This window comes from Pelophylax lessonae, assembly GCF_965119305.1.
Source record: "Pelophylax lessonae genome assembly, chromosome: 7".
Classification (NCBI taxonomy): Eukaryota; Metazoa; Chordata; class Amphibia; order Anura; family Ranidae; genus Pelophylax; species Pelophylax lessonae.
The window spans coordinates 168634320-168659605 of NC_138774.1; the positions used below are offsets into that span (position 1 = coordinate 168634320).

General features: G+C 45.4%; 1 protein-coding gene across 1 annotated transcript in view; it reads left to right on the forward strand.

Moving 5' to 3' along the window:
* Positions 1–25286, forward strand: part of LAS1L (LAS1 like ribosome biogenesis factor) — a 109292-nt gene that overhangs the window by 61577 nt on the left and 22429 nt on the right. The window contains exons 6-8 of the mRNA XM_082263603.1: positions 738–784; positions 16258–16364; positions 23416–23504. Of these exons, the coding sequence (XP_082119729.1) occupies positions 738–784; positions 16258–16364; positions 23416–23504 (243 nt within the window). The remainder of the gene's footprint in view (positions 1–737; positions 785–16257; positions 16365–23415; positions 23505–25286) is intronic.

Consider the following 25286-nt stretch of genomic DNA (forward strand, 5'->3'; position numbering starts at 1 on the left):
TCAGCACTACATTTAAAATCTTTTTGCAAACTCCTTTTCACAGCAGTGTAAAAATTCAATTCTGTTTTAATGTTTGTCTAACGTTCTCTGCACACATGGCTTGTACTTGTTCAGACTAATACCTCGTACACACGCAACGATTATCGGCCGACCGATCGGCCGACTTTTGTCCAGTGTTGTTGGTTGAAATGTGCTCTAGACTGCACACGAATTTTCTCGGCCAACAAAAATCTACTTCAGAAGTGATGTCATGTGATGGTTTCCTTTCCGTGTGTTTTTTTTTCTTCTCTGAGCATGCCCAGTCTTGCTCATCAGATTTTTGTCTGCCGAAATCTGTACTGACTGACAGAAAATCGGCCGTTGTGGTGACGGCCAACAAAAATTTTATAGCCTGCACACCAGATTTTATTCGGCCGAAAAGTCGGAGTCGGTTGTCGAAAGCATCATACTAACAAGCCGAAAATCGGCAGATCGGACGTTGGCCGAAAATTCACGGCCAACTATCGACGCGTGTGTACGAGGCATAACCCTCAATGAGTCACTATGGTGTTGCATATTGACTTTCTGGGGGAATTTCCCTGCTCTTAATTCTGTGCTGGGTTTACTCTCTATGGTCTGCATTGCATTATTAGGAAGCTGCATTGCATTATTAGGAAGCTGCTGGTTATAAGAAAATTAATTCTGCATGCACATTCTCTTCTAGATAACATTGTCATGTATATTTTATTTCCCCACAGAGAAACTCGGAGAAGCTTTTCGCTCCTATTCAAGTGAACAGTTCAAGGTATTGACACAATTTTCTTCTCTAAGCACCAACTAATGTTTAAAAGTCGTGATTAGTTGTACCAAATGACTACTTTTTATACAGCCATGGATACATTTGTTAGTTCCCTTGCAGCTCAATAAAACAATGCTTCATTCTTCCTGAAAAATGAGGAAATAAAAGGCAATTGTCTTATGTATACCTGCATGTCTTTGATGTGCCATACAGAAAAGCAATGAAGGTGTGCGATTAAGGTGTGAAAACAGATATACATTTTTGCTTGTTCTACAAAGATATTCAAAAATGGTCTGGACAGCTTTGTTTTTACCCCTAAAATATTATAAATTGTATCATCATAGTGAGATTTCTAATAATTTTCTGTCATTGGTATCGCACGTCTTGAATGTTCCATGCCAATCAGTATATTTAAATACAGTATTTTTGTTTCTTTTGTTCGACTGACACGGCGCTTCATAAATACTGGGTTATATTGCCTCCTCCCAGGAGTAGGACTAGGCAGAACAAAAACACTTAGCTACACCCATGGGCCGACCTCAGCTGGTATATAACCCCCCCCCCTCTCTGCTCTTGCTCTAGGTATTCAGTTTTAATCTGTCTAGTTAGTAAAGACCTAGGCTCCCTGCTGGGATCTCTTGGCCCTACCATTTTTTTCTCCTTCTATGCACTGTTTTTGCTGTGTTTTTTTTTTTTTTTTTCTGGGAGAATTTACAATCAACTGCCGTGACGGGCTGGATAATCTAGATCCAGTTGTTCCCTCCAGTCCAGCCAGCAATTGCGTTCAGGCTCCAGCTATGTGCTAGGTTGACCATGACATAGCCTCACGAACAGAGGCTGGCCTGTGAGTTCAACTTCTCCCAGGGTTGCATTGGGCGCTGTTCTGTGTCGCAGCAGCCCCTTGGTCGATAGCTTCCCCATTTAAGTGGCGAGTAGTTCTGTCTGGAGCGTCATCCGCACCATATACTAAGTACAGTCCCCCCTTTCCCCTTTGGGCAGTTTGGGGTGGATGTGGGTACCCTCCTAGGATGGTCAGGCCTGCCTGTGGGTTCCCTTCTACCATCCTAAAGTTCCTCCGTTGAGCTGGGTTTCCATCCCTCACACCTCTCCCCCGTGAATGTCCCAGACCTAGAGTCTGGTAGGGGTCCCAGTGACAGGCTGTGGAGACCCCTGGGTGTTTCCCAAGCCAATCCCCTTTTGTAAAGGTCTTGGGTGGTCTGTTTCCTGCCCTGGTGGTATGGGGTGCAATACCTTGGTCTGGTGGGGGGTCCTATTGAAGAGAGTGCAGCAGAGACCCCTAGGTGCATGCCCTTCTGTGTGGTTCACTGGCAGAGGGCGCAGCAGGCACCGGAAGGATCCTCACAGCATGCTTCTCGGCGTCCTTGTCACGGCAGCCCTTTTCCCTTGGTTTTGCTGATCTCTTGTCATCGGCCATGTTTGTGTAGCTCGTGATGTCAAGGCAGCCCTTTTCCCCTAGTCCGGCGAGACGCTGGAGATGGCCAGAGCCGCCTGGAGATGCTAGGGTTCTTCCTCTTCTTCCCCTTTCTCCTCTACCCAGGATATATGAAATGGATGTCATCCATGGTGGTTGCTGGGGCCAAATTGTGGCGCTCCTCCGGCTGGTTAGGTGAGGCCTTTGGGGTCCTTGTATCTCTCGCTCTGCTGATGGGTACCCTGAGCATTGCAGGATCCTTAAGTAGTGCCAAAAAAACCTTTGTACTGCAGGTTCTCTTTTCCTATGGAGCCTCTGGGTCACATCTTCACATCTCCCCCACTGACCCCCTGTTGAAGGTGACCGGTCCCTTGGAACCCCAGCTCAGCTTCCCATGGTTGCGCTGATGGCGGTCCTGTGGGCAAAGACCCTGGAGGAAGCGTCCCCCCCCCCCCCCCTCCACCTGCTCAGTTTCTCTAATCTGATTGTGAGCCCGTTGTGGACGTGGCCCGTCCAAGGGGACTTGTCATACCCCCTGATCCATCCTGAGAGGGAGGATGATTCCTCCACGGTCATAGCCACGAATGAAAAAGCGCTGGTAGATGCACTTATTACTGCAGTGCATGAAACTTTAAAAATGGAGGATGTAGCTGATGTGGCCACGGGACATGGCTGTGTCTTTTGGTACACACTAGTCACCTCGCACAGTTAACGTGTTTCCCCATCTTCCTTATTTTGAGAGGTTTATCTAGAAGGAATGGGAGCAACCAAAGCAACCCTTTGTGGTCCCCAAACATTTCTCAGTATGTTACCCTTTTGAGGAATCCCTTTTTAAAAACGTGGACCCTCCTGTTTTCAGGTTGAATAAAGCAACTATGATCCCAGTAGAGTAATCCCCGTCCTTTAAAGACCCCACTGACAGGAAAGCGGAGGCTGTGGCATGCTGCATGTTTACTATGGCTGGTTCGGTATTGCAACCAGTCTTTGTCTCAACCCTGGTGTCTCAGACCCCAACTGAATGGGCCAAGTTTTTGTGCCAGGGCCTGGGGAGTGAGCAGGTTCCCAGTCCAGGGGCTGCAGTTTATTTGTGATGCAGCTTTGGATACAGCTCCTGTGCTGTCCAAGCTTTCTGTTTCAGCGGTGGTGATTAGGCGCATGCTGTGGCTTAATGATTGGTCTGCAGACCAAGCCTCTAAGAAAGCACTTATTGATCTGCCATTTCAAGGCAATCGTCTGTTTTGGAGCTACTCTGGATGACTTTATTAAGGGGCTCACTGGTTGGGGGGGGGGGGGGGGAGAGTACCTTCCTGCCACAGTCTAGGAAAGGGAAGGAGCCTCGTCGCACACAGCTCCTGATATTCTTAACCATTGGGTTATTCCGCCCCCCCCCCTACAGGAGTAGGACACTAGGCAGAAAATAAGTCTGGCTACGCCTATGGGCAGTCCCAGGGGGTATGCTCCCTCTCTCTCTGCTATAGATACTCAGTTTTTTTTTTCTTCTGCCTAGTCAGGAGTAAGGACCTAGTTCCTTGCTGGAATCTCTGATCCTGGAAAAACCTTTTTCTTTTAGATAGATTTTTTTTTTTTTTTCTCCTTTTGTTTTTTCCTGTGAGATCTACAATCCACTGCTGGACTGGGCGATGGGCTGGATAATCTAGATACAGTGGACACTCCAGACTGGCCAGCGAGCGCACGCAGACCTCCGCTCCGCGCTAGGTCTGCTGCGACATAGGCCCACCGGAGGGGGCTTGCCTGCGAATTAAACGCCACACAAGGTCACATACGACTAGGTGTCGGCCCAAGTTTCAGCGTTCCTCCTGGCCGACAGCCCCCCCCATTTTGATGGCGAGGGGTTCTGTCTGGAGCGTGCCCGCCTAGGTCCTTGGTGAGTAGCTGTCCCCCTTCTCCCCCTGGAGGGTTTTGGGGTGGAGGTGCGCCCCTCCATAGGACGGTTGGACACCTGGGTTCCCCTCCTTCTCATTAGGCACCTGTCCCCTCTCCACCAATGCTGGGGCTGTGTGGGTGGTCTGGTACACCTCCTGAGGTGGGGGCAGGGCGCTATGCTGGCCGGGGGGGGGGCGCTAAGGAAAGGGGGGGAGACACACCCCTGAAACGCGTAAACTGTATTTAAAGGTCTACATCTCATCACAGTCTGTACCAGTTAACTACACCCAGTGGACATTTCCGGTGGACTTATTGTTCTACTTTGTGGCTTTTATTCACTTTTGTGGGTATGATGTGCATACGATTTTATCAAATAAGTTGTTTGTTTTAAAGGTAATGTGCTAGGCTGGTGCACCCTCTGTATTCTTTCTTTTCAGTTTCCTTCGGGTTTCCCCGACCCGTTGAGAGTGGCAGCACAGCAGGAGGACGATAATACAAGCTAAAGTCGTGTTTCCGGTTATCCAAGTCTCATAACAAACCCTCAAGCGCAGGAGCATCAATTCTCTTTTTTTATAGGACAGTTGGATCCCTGGGTTCCCCTCCTTCCCATTAGGCACCCTCCTCACCTGCCCCCCCCCCTCTCCACCAATGCTGGTGCTGTTTGGGTGATCTGCTACATCTCCTTTGGTGGGGGCAGGGCGCTATGCTGGCGGGGGGGGGGGTGCGCCGCCCGCAACCGGACAATCGGCTGTGGGAGGGGGGTTTGTACATAGTGGGGGCTCCTGCAAGGATCCCCCGTCCTGCCTGTGCCTGTCCTGAGGCCTAGGGAACCATCCTTGGTCCCTGGGAGCCTCATGGTGCCGCGCAGGGCCGCCATTTTCTTGTAGCTTTTGTGCTGCAATGCACGGTGGCCATGTTTGTGTAGTCTGCAGCCATTTTGCGGTGGTTTGACATAGAAAACAGCGGCAGCTATGACAGTGGAGCCCTATGGGCGGTGGTTTCAGCGGTGGGAGCCCCTCCTCATCGCCTGGTGCTGACTCTTGGAAACAAAAAAACAAAGAAGGGCGCACCAACCTAGTGCATTATCCTCAATAATGGCTTTATTAATAAAACCTAAAAATGGCTACTCACAGAGGTGAAAATCGGTCATATCAAAATTGGGGATGCACCGATCTGACTTTTCTAGTCCCGATACCGATGCCTGGCTTTGTGTATCTGTCAATACCGATCCGGAAGTATGGTTTTGTTATAACAATTGTGCATTCAAAATCTAAAATATCATGTAATCAAACTCAAAATGAGAGAATAAAATGTAGCCACAAGAAAAAAAAAAAAAAAATGTTTATTGCTTGAACATATAATAGCAATCAAACAGTAAACATTGTAAAAAAATATAAAGTGCAAAATCCTGCAAACAGGAATTTAAAATGCAACATAGCAGCTGAACCTAAAATTCTCAGTGAGAATAAACTAAAGCTGGTCGAACAACAAACCACTTGATCACACATACAAATAGCATGTAAATTTGTAAACATAGTCCTGTGTCACACCACCATCACAATTTGATGGTGGCGTGTGACCGTGACACTGGAATACCTGTTTATATTACAAATGCTATTTCTTTGTGTGATCAAGTTGATTCACACATGACACAAACGTACATGACCAGTGAATGGTCACTTAATCAGCAATGGCAAATTCTTTCTTATGAAGACAAGCATTTCTGATCTCTCTGCTCAGAAGTCTAGTCTATTTCTCTTCTCATCCACAATGTTGGAAACTGTGCTGAACACACTCTCACTTTCTACACTAGTGCAGGGGGCAATACAACATAGCAGCAACAACATAGCAGCCTGAACCTGACTAAAAAGTTGGTCTAACAACAACTTGATCACACATACAAATAACATATCAAGTTGATTCACAGTCACACATGACACAAAGATGACCTGAATGGCAATGGCAAATTCTCTCTCAAGAAGATTGAAGACAAGCATTTCTTCTCTCTGCTGTAAGTCTATTTCTCTTCTCATCCACAAACTGTGCTGAACACTCTCTCACTTTCTGCATTATTAGTGCAGGGGGCAATACAACATGGAAGCAACAACATAGCAGCGTGAACCTGATTATGAGCACAGGAGAAAGGGGCTTTATACACCATATCGTTTTTGGAGTGCTGGCTCTTGGATCCTTTCCTGATCGCCGTGCGTGCAGTGCAGATTCTCCTGCAGGCTGCGGTGCCTAGTTTTTGCATTGTGGTGAGTCTGGTGGGGTCCTCTTCCTCTCTGAGGATTGATTGGGGCTCTGTGACTGGCAACTGGGTGTGCTGCCAGAGCGGTGGTGTCCCTTAGTAGTGGTTTACACTTTTTTTTTGTGGGGTCCCCCTGCTGACTCATTGAGTCTTTTAGAGCACATCTCCCCACCTGATCCCCCCCCCCCCCTCTCTGAGGCCGCGGGGCCCCTCCGGGTCCCAACCATCCATCGACGCACTGGTGGCGGTCCTGGAGTCCTTTGTGTCCCGGGTGTAGGTGGGTTTTGGGTGACGAGTTGGCAAAAAAGCATCCCCGCCTTCCCCTGCCTCATCAGTCCCCTCAGATCCTGAATCTGGTTCAGCCGCCACAGATGTGGGTCACCCTACCACGTGCCCTGAATCCTCAGATATTGAGGAGGATTCCTTCGCTTCTGAAACGGCGCGCAAAAGACACTGGGGGAAGCATTGATTGCAGCTGTGACAGAGGCGCAGGTCTCCTTTGGCACTCACAAGCCATCTAGAGCTGCAAAGATGTAACTTTTCCCCTCCTATTTTGACAGAATTGTCACTACAGAGTGGGGACAACCATAGCGTTTCCTCAGTGCTTTCCATGATTCCGGTTGAAGATTTCCCGGCCTTTAAGGACCCGGCTAACAGGAAGGCGGAGGCTGTGGCCCACAATATGTACACCCTGGCTGGTTCGGCACTGAGGCTGATATTCACCATTGCCCTGGTGTTGCAGACTCTGACGGGGTGGGCTAAGCTTTTACGCCGTGACATGGCGGGAGAACAGCTCCCCCCTGCCTTTACTGGGTTGGCAGACCAGCTGGTCCAGGGGCTGCAGTTTATCTGTAATGCCTCTTTGGATGTGGTTCTCCTGGTGGCTCGGCTTTCTATTTCGACAGTGGTCCTTCTGCCTGTCTTTTGGCTCAAATACTGGTCTGTGGACCAGACTTCTAAAAGGCTTTGACTGATCTTCCCATTTTAAGGACACCGCCTGTTTGGTGCTACCCTGGATGACATCCTTAGAGATCTCACATGGGGGGGGAGGAGGAGAGTGTACTCTTCTTCCACAGGCTACTAAGGACAAGGACCCTCGTTGTACACATAGACCCTTTTTTTCGGCTCATAAGTTTTTATTTTTTTTCCATCCAGGCTCTGAACGAATGGTGTTCTGGGGGACCGCTGACCGCTCTCTGCCAATGGCTGAGAGTACTGATCAGGAGTTGAGGGGGGGGGGGGGAAGGCCGGTGCTTCCTCTTCTGGTTCCTGCAGCGTGGTGAGACCGGGAAGCTCCCTTTTTTTTTAAAAGAACGGCGGTTCTTTCAACATTCCGCTGCACGCTCTGCATGTGATGGAAATGTCAGCAGTGTCGGTGGAAGCGGGTCCCAAAAGCACCGGGCAGGCCCAGGTAAGAGGGGTACAGTGGTGCCTCTATCTTTTCCATTGCACTTATTTTGGTTGTGGTTATTTCTTCCTGTGGGGGAGCCTGCTTCTGAAAGTGATAAGGTAACTGCCCTCAGCCTTAGTCTGGACAGGGGCTCTGTCTGTGGTTGCTGGTTCAGTGCACATGGGGCCCCCCTTTCCTTCTTGGAGGTGGTGGTAGTGTGTTTACATAGGCACATATATAGTCGCCCACCTGTTGGGTGACTGGTGGTCTTGTTTTGGTTTTAGGTCACAGCCACAGTTAAGTCTAAACCCCCCCCCCCCCCCAGTTCAAAGGATGTGCCCTTCCTGCAAAATCCCCCTCGGGATTCATGGCCTTAAACCTCTGTGCAAAACCTACATTGCAGACCTTGTTAAAGAGATTCTCACAACAGTGTAAAGATTGATTTTCTTCCGTGAAAGAGTTAACGGACACAATTCGAAATTCAGTCCGCTCCTTGTTGGTCAAAAATCCAGCAACAGACACTCCGCAAAGTACATTGTCCAGTTCCCTGGGATCCACCTCAAAGTCTGCGGAGGCTAGTGACTCACAGGAAGAGGGGGTGAGTACTCTACTTTCCCTCAAGGATCCGGATGAAGAGGAGGAAGAGGATGTCAGTAGAACGTCCAGATACAAGTTCTCTTTAGAGGAAATAGACGATCTGCTTAAAGCAATCTATACTACCCTTGAAATCCAAGAGGAGAAGGTTCAACTCTCCATACATGAATGAATGTATCCAGGTCTGGATGAATCCAAACACAGGGTATTCCCAGGCCAGAAGGTTCTTTCAGAAACAAAGAATGGAAAGATTGGGAGAGGGGTTCATTCCTCTCTAAAACCCTTCGGAGAAAGTTCCCCTTTTGAAGATTAGGCCCATGTTTGAAATAAAAGGCCCTGGGTGGATGCGGCCTTTTCTCAAGTCTCTTGTTGCACAGTTCTGACATTGGAGGGTATGGGCATATTGAAAGACAGATGGACAAGAGGGCAGATTCCCTTCTCAAGCTGACTATAGCATCCACAGTGGTTGCCAGGAATTTGGAATGCTAGTTGGAGCATCTAAAAGGGCATGTGGAGTCTTGGACGTCAAAGAAAGATTTACTAAAGACCTTCCCAGTGCTTTTGAAAGCAGTTAACTATATGGCTGATGCTTCTGCAGAATTAATTAAAATGTCTGCAAGATCCTTAGCGTTGGTCAACTCGGCCAGACGCGCAATTTGGCTCAAAACGTGGTCGGGTGACTCAACATCCAAGATCAAGTTGGGCAGGATACCGTTTTCTGGTGACTTTCTTATCGGCGCGGATCTAGAAACCTTTTGGAAGAAACAGCCTCTTTAAGAAAAAAGTTTGTGCTTTTCCACAGAGAGTTAAGGAGCAGGACCAAAAGAACAGGTGGTCTTGCCAGAGGGGCAGGGGAAGAGGTGGGGTACTCTTCAGACCCCCTGGATCAGTCCACCAAAAGCAAATGACAGCCCCTTCCCGGTTATCTTTTTTTCCTCCCACAATGGGAACAAATAACCTCAAGCCCCTTTGTCAAAAATGTCGTCCAGTTTTACAGCCTGTAGTTCTCAGAAACCCCCCAGCAAATTTTATGTCACCCGTCTTCCAAGGGACAAAGAAAAAGCTTCTGTAATGGCGTCCCTTTTACAGGATCTGATACAGCAGGAAGTCATAATTCAAGTCCCCAGAGAACAGGAAGGCTGGGGGTTCTGTTCACACATCTTTCTGGTAAAGAAACCCTGACTCCAGGAGTTAGATGCAAACCTACAGGAGACCCAGGCTCACCTCAAAAAAAGAAATTCAGCTTGTTTCTAGCACAGGAGGTTCGTTTTTTGAGGTACAAGATAAATTCAGTACTTCAGAAGATTTCTCTCCCACAGAAAAAGGTCTAGTCCGCCGTAGGTCAGATTCAGACCAACCTCTCGGTGACAGTTCAGGTGGCTATGGCAGTGCTAAGGCTGCTTACCGCATCCATTCCGGCAGTCCAGAGGGCCAGACTACATTCTCTCCCTCTCCAGATGGACATTCTACAGAAATGTTTATATTGAGAGTCTTTGGAGAAGCTAATCAGGGTTGCCTCGAGGTTGAAGAGGGCTCTTTGGTGGTGAAACCTGGCCAATCTGACAGAAGGCCTCTCTGGTCTTTTCCTCTAAACAAACGGGTGACCACAGATGCAAGCGCTTGGGGCTGGGGAGCCCATCTAGACGGCCGTACTGTGCAGGGGTCCTGGTCCAAAGTAGAGGCAAGGAAGTCTTCTAACTGGCAGGAGTTGAGGGCCATTTTTCTCGGTCTCCTGCCCTTTCAGCAAGCCATTAAGAGGCCATATGTGCAGGTCCTGTCGTACAACATAGTGGCAGTGCCTATGTGTCAAAGCGCGGGGGGGGACAAGGAGCAGGGGATTTTTGGACATCGCCAGGCAGCTACTTACCTGGGCAGAGCAAAGTGTGGATTCTGTTAACAGTAGTTCACCTGAAAATGATTCCCTAAATCTCCTGGTGGATCTGAGCAGAAGGAAGATGGTAGAAGCAGAGTTGAGCCTAAAGCAAGAAGTCTTCCTAATGGTTACGGAGGTCTGGGGTCATCCCCAGGTTGACCTATTCACGAGCCAACAAAATGCGAAAGCGCCAATATTCTTTTCTCTTCATAGGGAAGATCAGGCCTGGAAGGAAGGTACTGCAGGCAGTGGTCTCACCCTGGGGGTAAGTTTCTTGGTTATCCTCTCCAGGTGCTTTCCTGAAAGGCAGTTTGGGAAAACCTTTGTTAAGAGCCATCAGTGATGATATTTCTAGGAGCCTTTCAGAACAGCAGCTGTTACCCTCCCTGTGTTTTTTTTTTTTTCTAAAATATGACTTCGTGGTCTGTTGTTGCATATACGTGCAAAATAAAAGCCTGAAATTTTGGCCAGGAATACTGATGTTGAAACATCAGTACCAGGTACAAGTACCCTAAAGCAGGTGAAGGAAGAAGAGGAGAGAACAGAAATTTATAACAGAACCTAGAGCACAAGATCCCATAAGCCTCTACATGGACAGTGGAAGCTTGGCCTCGTATCCACTCGACAGCCAAGATCTAGTCCTATTGGGGGCACACTCCAAGCTGGTAGGTCCTCTGTGATGCACCAGAGAGCCATAGCCTGGTATAAGATGATGTATAACCATACTGAGTTCAATAAAAAAAAAAAAAAAGTAGGGCTGTCAATCGATTAAAATATTTAATCGCGATTAATCGCATGATTGTCATGAGTTAACTCGCGATTAATCGCACATTTGTATCAGTTCTAAATGTACCTTAAATTAATACTTTTCAAGTTTTGAATACATTAATCAACATGGGAGTGGACAAATAGACGCTTTATGCAAATGCATGTTTATTATTAGTGAAACCATACTTAACATAGGATGAAGACTGGACATCTATCAAAGGGACCATAGTATCAAGTCATATGTTTATCAAAGAACTTGTTCATGTCTATTATACACATGAAAAAACAACAACATAGAAATAAACGGTTCCCATTACTTCTCTTTCTTTACTCAATTTACTTACACAAACCTATTTACATTTTTGCACGATAGGGCAGCTCACTTCTTGTAAACATGCTAACCTAAATGTACATTTATTATTACTGAAATCACCCTAAACAGAGCATAAAGAACATTGACATGTTTTACAAAGAACGTGTTCATGTCTATCAAACAGGTGGGAAAAAGAATATAAAAAACCCACAGGTTCCTCACAGATTATTTCTCTTTCTTTGCACTGAGCCAGTTGCTCAAACAGACGAGCCTGTTTACATTTTCAGATGACAGGGCAGCTCGCTTTTTCTGAACAACATGTCCTGAGAGTGAAAACAATCTTTCACAAGGTACGGATGTGGCAGGTGTTGATAAGTATATGCGTGCAAGGTAGGCCATCTCACTGTGTGCCCCTTCATGATTGGACCACCACTGCAGGGGACAGTCCTCTATGCCAATAGAGGGCTCTGCCTTGTAGCGCTCCACACATTTCTCAATACAGTCCTCTTCATCGTCATCAGATGAAGATTCTGGCACAGACATGAGACATGTTATCTTCTTAGGTGGTTCAGTTGTCACTGGTTTATCTGGCTGTGCAAGCCCCTCCCTCTTGAGCAAGGCACAGACTGAACTCCACACCTCAGCTCTGTCAGCCCTGCTCAGACATTTGAGGTCCTTAAACCTAGGGTCCAGTGCTGATGCAACCCTCAGCCATGTGGTGTTGGTTTTTTCCTTCCGTTTGTCCATGTCAGTTGTGAAAGTTTCCTTAAACTTAATCATGTAGGCTGGGTCATCTTCTGAGACCTCCATCACACGTGATAGATGACACAACGCGGGCAGCACAACTGAGCAAGAAACAAATTTCTCTCCTCCTAAAAGTTCACTCACATACCTGGAATAATAGAGAAAAGCACTTTAGTTAGACATAATGAATCTCTCACTCACTTTCAATCTCTCACTCTTAACACACGCACGCGCACACACACACACACACACACAAACCTAACCATCACAGAAAACTTTCTGCATTTTTACATTTTCAATACAACTCATTCTGTATGATTTATAAGCTGTTTAACTGGACCAACAAATGTCCCCACAAAAACAAGGATTTCAGACATTTCTATTATATTTTGTCCCCATACTGTACACACACACACACACATCAGAACATAAATCCACTCTATTATAAATGACACACACACACACACACACACACATCAGAACTTAAATCCACTCTATTATAAATGTCACACACACACACACACACAGTCAAGACACATCAGAACAACATAAATCCACTCTATTATAAAAATGTTACACACACACACACACACACACACAGACGTCCCCACTTTTGACACAACCTTACTTTGACTGAGAGACAAATATAATAATAATAAGAGTATCAATAAATTACCTGCAGTGTTCCAGCACAGTCTCCAACCTCTTCAGTTTATCAAATTCAGCTGCAGTTGGCATGTTGATGTTGCCTGCATGTAGGGCCAGTGCATCTCTCAATGGTTCTTGATTTCTCTCAACACGCTTTATCATTTCTAGGGTGCTGTTCCACCTAGTAGACACCTCCTGTACGAGTGACTCTTTCTTTTGAAGATGTTTGACTTGCTGCTGTTCAAGTTTGGCTGCGTTAGCAGGGCTATGCTTGAAATGACCCACTAACTTCCTGCATTTTGCCAAGGCGCCATCAAACGGGCTGTTTTGGAGAGAAACTGTGATGGCTCGGTGGAGGCTGTGTGCAATGCAAGGCATATGCTCGAACGGGAGCTGCCTGGCCGCTGCAATCATGTTGCGTGCACTATCAGTGGTCACTATTTTAATTTTGAGTTCAATGTTCCACTGTCTGGCTACTTGAAGAAAGTGCTCAGCGCAAACGTCAGCATAGTGTCTATCTTCTGTCTTCATAACGGTCAAAGCGTGAGACTGAAGTTTCCAGTGCGCGTCAAAATAATGTGCTGTGACGCCTAGGTAGCTATGGTTACTGAGGGAAGTCCAATAATCTCCGGTGAGCGCAACCGTGTTTGTCTGTCTCAATGCCTCCTGAACTTTAGCTTTCTCCTCTTCATATAAGTTGTGAATCTTGGTTGTAATGGTGGCTCTTGAAGGTAGTTCGTATGTAGAATCGTTAGATGCGATGCGAATAATTTCAAGTAGACCCTCGTCCTCGACCACATTAACTGGTCTACATGCTGTAGCCACCCATTTAGCTATAGTTGAGGTGAGTCTATTAGTTGTGGACTTATCCATCGATCTCCGCTGCAAACTTTGATCCATTGTGGTCTGCCTTTGACGAGGGGGAGGGGGGCTCTCCGTGTCAGTTGTATGCTTCGCCATCAAGTGATATTTTAAACTCGACGTGCTGCGGTGATAACTTAATTCACATCGACAATAACTGCAGATAACTTTTGTCTTGTCGACAGAACCATCAGACCTCGTTTTGTATATAAATTTTCCGTTCAGAAGACCCCTTTCTTTTTCCATTTCTGTTTGCTGCTGCATCTCTATCTCTCCAACTACGGGCTAGGCCACGGGTCAAACAGGTGATGCGCGCTGCATTAATCGTGCGTTAAAAAAATTATCGCCGTTAAAATGAATTTGAGTTAATGCGTTATTAACGCGCTAATTTTGACAGCACTAAAAAAAAGCAAATGATCAGGATCTAATTTAATATGTAGTATCAACATGATTATCTTGGTGGTTGGTAGAATAGAGGGGTACAATGCCTTTAAAAAGTATTAATACCCTTTAAAATTTTCCACATTTTGTCAGGTTACAACCAAAACCTATGCTGGTACCTAAGCTGTTTTCAACACTGCTACCTGTTGGATGGCGTCGCCTAAGGTGGACAGCGCTGTTTCCAGGTTGAATATCTCCACGTTAATGCCGTGGAGGGCTCACAAGCATTCAGAGACCCGGCAGATAGGCACGTGGGGACGTTTTCCGGCAACATGTTTTTGCTGGCAGGCTGTCTACTCACACCTGTGTTCACTTCTGTGATGGTTTCACAAACGCAGCCTTGGTCGAGGCTCCTCTGGTTGCAAGGTTCTAGGCGGTTGGGGTCACGATATGCTGCATTATTGGCAAGAAAGCTGGTCGGCTGACCACGCTTCCAAAAGGACTGTCTGATGTCCCTTTATATGGGAGATCAACTTTTTGGGGATACCTTGGATGAGTTGATCAAGGGTCTTACAGGAGGTAAGAGCACCCTTTTAGCCCAAATCTCTACACTAGGCGGGGTCCTTCCTTCAAGGCTCATCGTGGGTCTTTTCGTGCCTCAGGGGCACGGGAAAAAGGTAAATTCTTCAAGGCCTCTGGCGGTCATAAGTAGCCATGGTCTGGGAAGCCCTGGGACAGTCCGCTGTAGCGGCCCGGTCGTCTTCCTCCTGAAGGGATGCCCTCACCCTTTTCAGGGGTGGGGGGACGTCTGTGTTGCTTTTGGAAACCCTGGTTGTCCCAAATTCGGGACAGGTGGGTTCACGAACTGATTCGCTGAGGGTACAAGATAGAGTTTCGATCTCCCCCGCAGAGGTTCCGGATGGAATCCATCTGGTCGGTGGTAGAATCGTTAAGTCAAGGAGTTTTTTTCTGGCCTCCATCGACTTGAAGGATGCGTGTCTGCACATTCCTATCTACGAAGGTCATCAGCGGTATCTCCGCTTCTCAGTGGCAGAGGACCACTTTCAATTTGTGGCATTACCCTTTGGTCTAGCTTCGGCTCCCAGGGTATTCACCAAAGTTTTGGCCCGGGTGCTGGCTTTGCTGCGCAAGAGGGGGATTGCGGTCCTCGGTTATCTGGACGACCTCCTGTTGAGGGCGAGTTTGTGTGCCACTCTGTAGAGCGATCTGACAGTCACGGTTCAGACGCTCCAGGAGTTGGGGTGGACCATCTGCTTCCGGAAGTCGGCACTAACTCCGTCTGTTACCTGGGGATGGTTCTGGACTCCGCTCAAGCAAAGGTTTTTTTCTCCCGGAGGAAAAACTTCAGAACTTGCAGGGCGAGATCTGGTCCCTCAGGGCCATCAATCTCTCCTTTCTACGGGCCTGTATGCGGTCCCTGAGACTGATGGTTTCGGCCTTTTGAAGGCATCCCGTTTGCTCAGTTCTTCACACGCATTCCTTTCTTATGCATTTTTTTTTTTGACCACCTCGCTAAAAACAATGCATTCCCTTCCCTATGAGGCAGTTATTTTCCTCTTAAATCGGATGCAGTGATCCTTGGAGAGCTCTCTCTCTCTGATGGCCTTAATAATCTCTTTGACTGAGATGTTACTGACCAGTAGGTATAATAAGTGGAGGTGATGGGCCTACTCTTAACACTGCTAAGAAGTTGTAAAATATATTGCTCCCACCCCCAAATATGTTGAGATTTTATTAATTTAGTACATGTAAGTTTTTTGGATGTTTAAATTACTTGAAGGGTAAAAAAAAAAGAACCGTAAGCTGAAAAAGCTAGGTTATATACATGTTTTGTGGATTTTATTTCTGAACAAGAATGATCAAACATGTTTATGAATGTTTTCCACAGTTATTTCATAGAAAATGCCTGTTTTAGGTTTAGTGATTTCAGTTTGAACATACCAGATTTTAAATCTGTATCTGAGAAATGAGACCTGGTTTATTATGACATTTTATCGTGTAAGGGACCCTTTCCTGTTCAGAGCTGCCTCTCCTAATACATGTTTGAGGCAATGGGGTTTATTTGCTAAAACTGGAGTGTGCAAAATTATGGTTCTGCATAGAAACCAATCGGGTTTTATGGCCAAAGCTTAACTGAAAAAGCTTGTTGGAAGCGGATTGGCACATCTGTACCAGTTTTAGTAAATCAACCCCACAGTGTGTAGTGCCTTTTATATGTAGTGTTTAGATGTGACATATTTGTGATGTCAGTAGCCAGATTTACATAAAATGTTGTTTTTGGTTAGTCCTTTTACAACTTTATGTTTGTTTCTTCATTAGATTTTTCAAGAACTCCAGAATGACCATAAATCAAAGAAGCCTTGGCATGCAACTTCTAACTTGGAATGGATCATAGCACAAATTAAAGAGTTGGTCCAACAAAGCGGGTACATTCATTAGATTTAGTCCTTTCATATGGTGATTGGCGAAATCATGCAGTTAGTTGTTTTATTACTTTGCACTGAAATACTATTGCTCTGTTCTATGATTATTAACCACTTGCCGACTGCCGCAAATACATATACTGCGGCGGTCAGCCCCTCACAGGCAAAGTGACGTAGGGGTACGTCACTAGCCTGTGAGGCTCTGGGGAGCGAGCGCGCGGGCCGCCGGATGCGCGCTCCCGCTCGGTCACGGCCCGGCGGACCCGATGTCTGCCGGGCACTCGCTGTCCGTTACACCGGGAGAAAGCCAGGCGGCTAATGTAAACAAAGCCGCCTGTCATTCTCCCCTGTGTAAGAATAGTGATCATGCGGTCCTGCTATGTAGGACTGTTGATCACTGTTCTTACAGCTCAAGCCACAGCCAATCAGTTAGAAACACGCCCCTAGGGACACACTTAACCCCTCCCTCTCAAAAGTTAACCCCTTCACTGCCAGTGTCATTTTTACAGTAACAGTGCATATGTATAGCACTGATTACTGTAGTAATGTCACTGGTAACCCCAAAAGTGTCAAAAATGTCAGTCAAGGGTCCGATCTGTCCGCCGCAATGTCGCAGTCCCGCAAAAAAAAAAAATCGCAGATCGCCGCCATTACGGGTTAAAAAAAACAACAAAAATGACAATCTTCCCTTAGTAAACGCAATAACTTTTGCGCAAACCAATCAAAATACGCTTTTTGCGTTTTTTTTGTTTTTTTTTTACCAAAAATATGTAGCATAAAACAAATTGGCCTAAAATGTTAAATTTTGATTTTTACATTGTGAAAAATATTTTTGCAAAATTGACGCTCTTTTTTTGTTTATAGCGCATGATCAAAAAATCGCACAAGTGATCAAATACCACCAAAAGAAAGCTCTGTTTATGGGGAAAAAAAGGACGTCAAATTTCTTTAGGTACAGCGTCGCACGACCACGCAATTGTCAGTTAAAGTCACGCAGTGCCAAATCGCAAAATAGGCCCTGGTCAGGAAGGGGGTAAAATCTTCCGGGGCTTAAGTGGTTAATAAAGGAGAATTTCAGCTTCTACCATGTGGTAAGACAATAGGACCTGAATACATACACTATATTACCAAAAGTATTGGGCCGCCTGCCTTTACATGCACATTAACTTTAATGGCATCCCAGTCTTAGTCCGTAGGGTTCAATATTGAGTTGGTCTTTTCAGCTATAACCGCTTTGCAGCTATAACGGCCTCTTCTGGGAAGGCTGTCCACAAGGTTTAGGAGTGTGTCTATGGGAATGTTTGTTACCATTCTTTCAGAAACGCATTTGTGAGGCCAGGACCTGATGTTGAAGAGAAGGCCTGGCTCAGTCTGCGCTCTTAATTCATCCCAAAGGCAGTTGGGCAAAAAAATATTTAGTCAGCCACCAATTGTGCAAGTTCTCCCACTTAAAAAGATGAGAGAGACCTGTCATTTTCATCATAGGTGTACTTCAACTATAAGAGACAAAATGAGAAAAAAAATCCAGACAATCATTGTCTGATTTTTTTTTTTAAAGAATTTATTTGCAAATTATGGTGGAAAAATAAGTATTTGGTCAATAACAAAAGTTAATCTCGATACTTTGTTATATACCCTTTGTTGGCAATGATAGAGGTCAAACGTTTTCGGTCTTCACAAGGTTTTCACACGCTGTTGCTGGTATTTTGGCCCATACCTCCATGCAGATCTCCTCTAGAGCAGTGATATTTTGGGGCTGTCGCTGGGCAACATGGACTTTCAACTCCTCCCCTAAGTACACCCCTAAGTGACAGTGTCCAATTTGGGCCCAAAGTGTCAATATTTTGTGTGGCCACCATTATTTTCCAACCCTCTTAGGCATGGAGTTCACCAGAGCTTCACAGGTTGCCACTGGAGTCCTCTTCTACTCCTCCATGACGACATCATGGAGCTGGTGGATGTTGGAGACCTTGAGCTCCTCCACCTTACATTTGAGGATGTCCCACAGATGCTCAATAGGGTTTATGTCTGGAGACATGCTTGGCCAGTCCATCACCTTTACCCTCAGCTTCTTTAGCAAGGCAGTGTTCGTCTTGGAGGTGTGTTTCGGGTCATCATCATATTGGAATACTGCCCTGTGGCCCAGTCTCCAAAGGGAGGGGATCATGCTCTGCTTCAGTATGTCAAAGTACATGTTGGCATTCATGGTTGCCTCAATGACCTGTAGCTCCCCAGTGCCGGCAGCACTCATGCAGCCCCGTGTGTGTGTGTGTGTGTGTGTGTGTGTTTGGGGGTTTTAAGTAATTGTGTAACAAAAAATACTGATTTTAACTTGTAAGCAACAAGTGTCAGAAAAAGGCTTGGTGCCGGTTCACACATATGCGATGTCAGACATTGCATGTGATTCGCACCGCACTGCTATGCAAATCGCATGCGATGTCTGTGCGTTGCGAGTTCAGCCATACATTCATGTCCGAATTGACAGTTCGCACTGTGATATGCGAACTGATCTGTCGTTAACTTTGTATTGACACCCCCAGCGATTTGCATATGGCAGTGTGAACTGCCTGCGAGTCGAGTGCGATGCGGGAACCCGCAGTGGATTCGCAGGGTTCCCACACCGCATATGTGTGAACCGGGACTTCATCTTGAGCCTCTTGCACATAATACTCCTGTTTGAGCATCTACTTTTTCCAGACCTTTTTTTTTTTTTTTTTTTTTTGTATGCATTTGCGAGTATTTGCATGCATTGAGGCTTAAATTACTGACCAAAAATGCTGATTTTTCTATTTTGTTCTTACTGAAGAATGCACAGCGCTTGTTTACGCGCCTGTGTGCATAGGCACACTACAATTAATGTATATTAAAAAAGAATAGCGCACACATGCTAAAGAAATGACTATTAAATATGGAGACAATCCATAAATAAAAATGGGGATTTGGTCCCACCATATGGCCATATCGTGCTCAAGCCCACCACTACGTCAAAGTACCCCATTATCAGTGGGTCCTACACTATCCATAAAAAAGGATGAATCCAGCCTCTCTAACCCTTGGAGATAACACTCCTTGCTGGGAGAGATGTGCAACTGCACTACAAAGGGACTTCTCCTATATCTACTTGATAGTGGACACTGATAGAGTACAGGTGTGTGTGGGGTGGGGTGCTCAACCCCAGAAGTCTGGTCAGACCGAATACATAATAAACAAGCATAAAATTGGGGGAGCAAACCCTGAACATGTATATCTAAAGCCGGTGCAGCTATGAACCAAGCGACATGTATATTAAAAAAGAATAGCGCACACATGCTAAAGAAATGACTATCAAATATGGAAACCATCCATAAATAAAAATGGAGAAGTCCCTTGTAGTGCAGTTGCACATCTCTCCCAGCAAGGAGTGTTATCTCCAAGGGTTAGAGAGTCTGGATTCATCCTTTTTTATGGATAGTGTAGGACCCACTGACAATGGGGTACTTTGACGTAGTGGTGGGCTTGAGCACGATATGGCCATATGGTGGGACCAAATCCCCATTTTTATTTATGGATTGTCTCCATATTTGATAGTCATTTCTTTAGCATGTGTGCACTATTCTTTTTTAATATACATGTCGCTTGGTTCATAGCTGCACCGGCTTTAGATATACATGTTCAGGGTTTGCTCCCCCAATTTTTTGCTTGTTTACATTACAAATAATGGGCTGTATTTTAGCTCAAAAAGCTGTACTGAGCTTTTTCAAGCCACGAGATGCTCAAACAGGAGTGTCGTGTGCAAGAGGCCTTAAAGCGGTAGTATCCCGCTTTTTGACACTTTTACCTACAGGTAAGCCTATAATAAGGCTTACCTGTAGGTACAATTAATATCTCCTAAACCGGCACGGTTTAGGAGATATTTGCAGTGCATGCAGCCGCTCACGCGAGCGGCGCATGCGCTCTGAAGGTCTGGGGGGACCTTCAGTTTTACTTGCCGGAAAATCACTCCCGCGCGCATGCGTGGGAGTGACGTCGGCGCGGCTCCAGCCAATCACAGCGCCGGAGCCGCCGAACCCGGAAGAGACGACGAGGGATCATGGCAGTGCCCGCAGCGATGTCCGGGGGTCCGTGTCGGGGCTTCGTTCTAAGGTAAGTAATACATAATGAGCTAGTATGCGATGCCACCAAGGAGGGCCCAGGAGTTTGGCAGCATTGCCAGAGTCCTCCGGCATCCTCTGGTAGGTGGAGCATCATATGCGGGCTCGCTCTGTCGTGCACATTACTGCTTTGGACAATTGCAGGTGGACTACCTTAGCTGTCAATTGCTGGTCCAAGGCAAGTGGTCCCTGCATCCCGCTGTTTCATCAGATTTGCCTCCAGTTGGGGCACTCCAGACATGGATCACTTAGCATCTTAATTCCTGGCCAGCACGAGGGATCCTTTGACGAAAGCCATAGATGCCCTGGTGGCGTCATGGAGTCAGTATCCCCTCCATATATGCATTCCCTCCTCTCAACCTTCTACCCTGCCTGCTGCGGATAGAGGCCAGAGGCATTCCTGTCATCCTAGTGGCTTTGGATTGGCCCCATTGCCCCTGGTTTGCTGACGTGGTGCGACTGGTCGCTGATGCTCCCTGGCATCTGCCACTCAGGGCAATATTCTGTCTCAAGAACTGATATTCCACACTGCTTTACAGTGGCTGGCTTTAACGGCTTAGGTATTGAAAGCCAGGTTCTGAAAGACGGGACGGTCTGAGTCTTCTCCCTACTATGCTGAAAGCGCAAAAGTCTACGACTAGGAAGATATGTCATTGCACCTGGAAAGGCATATATCTCATGGTGTGAGGCCGTGGTTCATCTTTTCCCATAATGGCGCACTCTACTTAGGCGCTTAGTGCTTCCTGGGCCTTCCGTTATTCGGCGTCTGTGTCTCAAATCTGCAAGGCAGCTAACTGTTTGCCTGTGCACACCTTTTACAAAATTTTGCAAGGTGGTTTCTTTGGATGCATGTCTTGGCTGCAAAGTTTTTTCCAGGCAGCGGTTTTAGGTTAGTTTCCTCCTGGCAGCTGTCTATTCTGATTGGTCTTTTTGTCCCTGTTGAGCTCCTGTTGGCCTGGTTTCCTTTTCATGACCCCCCCCCCCCCCTCCTCACTTGTTGGGCACTGCTTTTGGGATGTCTCTATGGTTGAGAAGACGCTGTGTCTGTCAATGAATGAAAGGGAGAATGGGATTTTTTTGTTACCGTAAAATCCCTTTCTCGGAGTTCATTTTTTTTTTTTTTCTTTGATGCTGCTTGTAAGTAACTGGGGTGCCTATGCAGAGAGGGGGGTTTATATCAGCCAGGACTGCCCAGAGGTGGTGCTGAGGTTTGTTTTTGTCCTTTTACACCCGCCTACCTTTAATACAGTCCACTTAAAACAAAAACTGAAGGGGATCCATCCTCCTACTTTCAAGTCTGTCGGATCAGGGGGGCAGTCAGGTGTAAACACAGTGCAGTCAGTTAACAACCAACTGCCCATAGAGCAGAGCAGTTGGAATAACTGGTCTGTGTCCACTCAGTTAATGCAGATTTGAAACAGACTTGTCATCTACCTGCTCTACCCTGATCCGCAGACAGATCCCCTGCTGATCTCCACGGAGTTTGCCCTGTGTTAATGGCGCCTTACTCATTACTGACAAAGCAGTTGTACCAAAACTTTTTTTTATTCTTATGACCTGGCTTTTTCTAAAGCAACCAAAACTTATTCAAGGTTTTGTTTTTCTAAAACTGGTTAGAAAAAAGGCTACACTTCTTTTAATAGTTGATTTGGACAACAGCCAACGTTTTTATATACTAGTTTTCTATATACAGTGGAGGACCAGAGCGACGTCTTGCATCGCTTCCTCCCAACGGCCTTAAAGGGCCCATTTTTTTTTTTTTCCTGCTTTTTAGTGTAGATGTGAAATCTGAGGTCTTTTTGACCCCAGATCTCACATTAAAGAGGAACTGGTTATTTATTTTACAAGGGATGTTTACATTCCTTGTCTATTACAAGGGATGTTTACATTCCTTGTCATAGGAATAAAAGTGATCAAAACATTTTTTTCTAAAGGGACAGTGTAAAAATTTAAACAATAAAATGTAAAGCGTCGTGCCCCCATAGGTAAACGGTGTTCAAACCACATGTGAGGTATCGCTGCAATTGTTAGAGCGAGAACAATAATACTAGCCCTAGACCTCCATTGTATCTCTAAACTGGTAACTTGTAGAAATTTTAAAGCGTCACCTATGGAGATTTTTAAGTACCAAAGTTTGTTGCCTTTCCACGAGCGTGAGCAATTTTGAAGCATGACATGTTGGGTCATATTTATTCGGCGTAACATTCTTTCACATATTAAAAATTGGGATAACTTTACTGTTTAGATTTTTTTACATGCAGTGAAATGTTTTTATTCCAAAATAATGGTGTTTGAAAGACTCGCTGAGCAAATACCGCGTGACAAAAAATATTGCAACAACCGCCATTTATTTTCCAGAGTCTTTGTTAAAAAAATATATGTTTTGGGGGTTCCAAGTCATTTTCTAGCAAAAAATACTGATTTTAATTTATAAACAATTGTCAGAAATAGGGGGTGCTACACACCGAAGGCTTTTTATCTTAACCACTTAAGGCCAAATACTTAGCTGAGCTTGTCGGTTTTTATTGCGGTCTGTGTCCCCATTAGGGAGATACACCCTTCCTATTTGTCCTGTTTTACCATATCATTGAAAGTAAAAGAAAATCCCAAATTTTGGGTTGTCCCCAGAAAAGTAATAGAGGGGAAACCTTGCAATGGGGACACTAGTTCTGGTCACCTGGGGGTCCCTAAAGAATTTCCCTAGGAAGTGAGAGGAAATCCCAGCAAATTGTTGTCGCTAGAGGACAGTAAGTGAAGGGAAATCGCCGCAATGGAACACAGATGGCTGAAAAAAATCAAGACCAGGGTTATGACCTTCCCTTGCTCTATCCAAAAAGAAAAAAAAACTGTCTATAGTTCTCCTTTTTAGATCTTCTGAAAGGCTCTGGAATTTATTTCTGCTCAAATGTTTTTCTCTGTCTTAGCTCTCATACAGCAGTTGATATTCTTGTGGATGACGGCTTCATGATACCTACTGCAAAGCAACTGATAACCCTGAAGATTGAACAAGAAGGTAGGTAGTGGGACTTAAAGGGTAGTATGACGTTAAGTAATTTTACATCTGGCAGAGGATTCCTGCATCAACGTTCTGCAGATTCTTGTTGATGAAATTGCAAATGGTCCCTGACAGCTGTGGCTGCTCAGCCTGTACAAAGCAATGCCAGACTGACAGGAGCTGCAGCTGTCTGCCGATCTTCGTATGTTTCTGCAAATTTAGAGAACACACACCGCTCCAGGTGGAAGTTCCTTCAATAATCCTCAAAATAGCAGCACAGTCTAATGGAAATATTTATTTAAAAAGAAAAATACCAAAGCATGCAGAGGTACAGATCAAACAGTTGACGTGTTTCACACTACTAACAGTGCTTAATCATAGCTATAATGTGCATGACTAAAAACGGGGTATATAGAGATAACAATAGCTGCATAATATGCATAATTACCCTGAACTTAATCAGATGCACCCAAATTAACAAAAAAAAAACCCCACAGGCTGCTCAAGCAATAAATGACCAAACAAAATAACCCCTAACAAGGTAATTATTGGGTCACATATCACCTTGCTTATTAGCAAACCTGGTGTTATATGGAAAATGTATACAAGTATGAAAAATGTAAACATACATATAGATCCATAGTTGTCGGTATCATAAAAACACTACGTGTAGTCCTATTACAACAACAAAGTATCCTTTATGGACAATGTCTTCATGAAACATACATACATACATACATACATACATACATACATACATACATACAGTGGGGATCGAAAGTTTGGGCACCCCAGGTAAAAATTTGTATTAATGTGCATAAAGAAGCCAAGGAAAGATGGAATAATCTCCAAAAGGCATCAAATTACAGATTAGACATTCTTATAATATGTCAACGAAAGTTAGATTTTATTTCCATCATTGACACTTTTTCAAAATGACAGAAAACAAAAAAATGGCGTCTGCAAAAGTTTGGGTACCCTGCAGAATTTATAGCCTGCACTGCCCCCTTTGCAAGGCTGAGACCTGCTAGTGTCATGGATTGTTCTCCATCATCGTCTGGGAAGACCAGGTGATGTCAATCTCAAAGGTTTTAAATGCCCAGACTCATCTGACCTTGCCCCAACAATCAGCACCATGGGGTCTTCTAAGCAGTTGTCTAGAAAACTGAGACTGAAAATAGTTGACGCTCACAAAGCCGGAGAAGGCTATAAGAAGATAGCAAAGCGTTTTCAGATGTCATTATCCTCTGTTCGGAATGTCATTAAGAAATGGCAGTCATCAGGAACAGTGGAAGTTAAAGCAAGATCTGGAAGACCAAGAAAATTATCAGACAGAACAGCTTGCAGGATTGTGAGAAAAACAATTCAAAACCCACGTTTGACTAAACGATCCCTCCAGAAAGATCTGGCAGACACTGGAGTTGTGGTACACTATTCCACTATAAAGAGATACTTGTACAAATATGGTCTTCATGGAAGAGTCATCAGAAGAAAACCTCTTCTACATCCTCAAAACAAAAATCAGCGTTTGAACTTTGCAAATGAACATATAGACAACAAGCCTGATGCATTTTGGAAACAAGTTCTGTGGACCGATGAGGTTACAATTGAACTTTTTTGGCCGGAATGAGCAAAGGTACATTTGGAGAAGGGGCACAGAATTTAATGAAAAGAACCTCTGTTTAACTGTTAAGCATGGGGGTGGATCAATCATGCCTTGGGGTTGTATTGCAGCCAGTGGCACAGGGAACATCTCAGGAGTAGAAGGAAAAATGGATTCAATAAAATTTCAGCAAATTT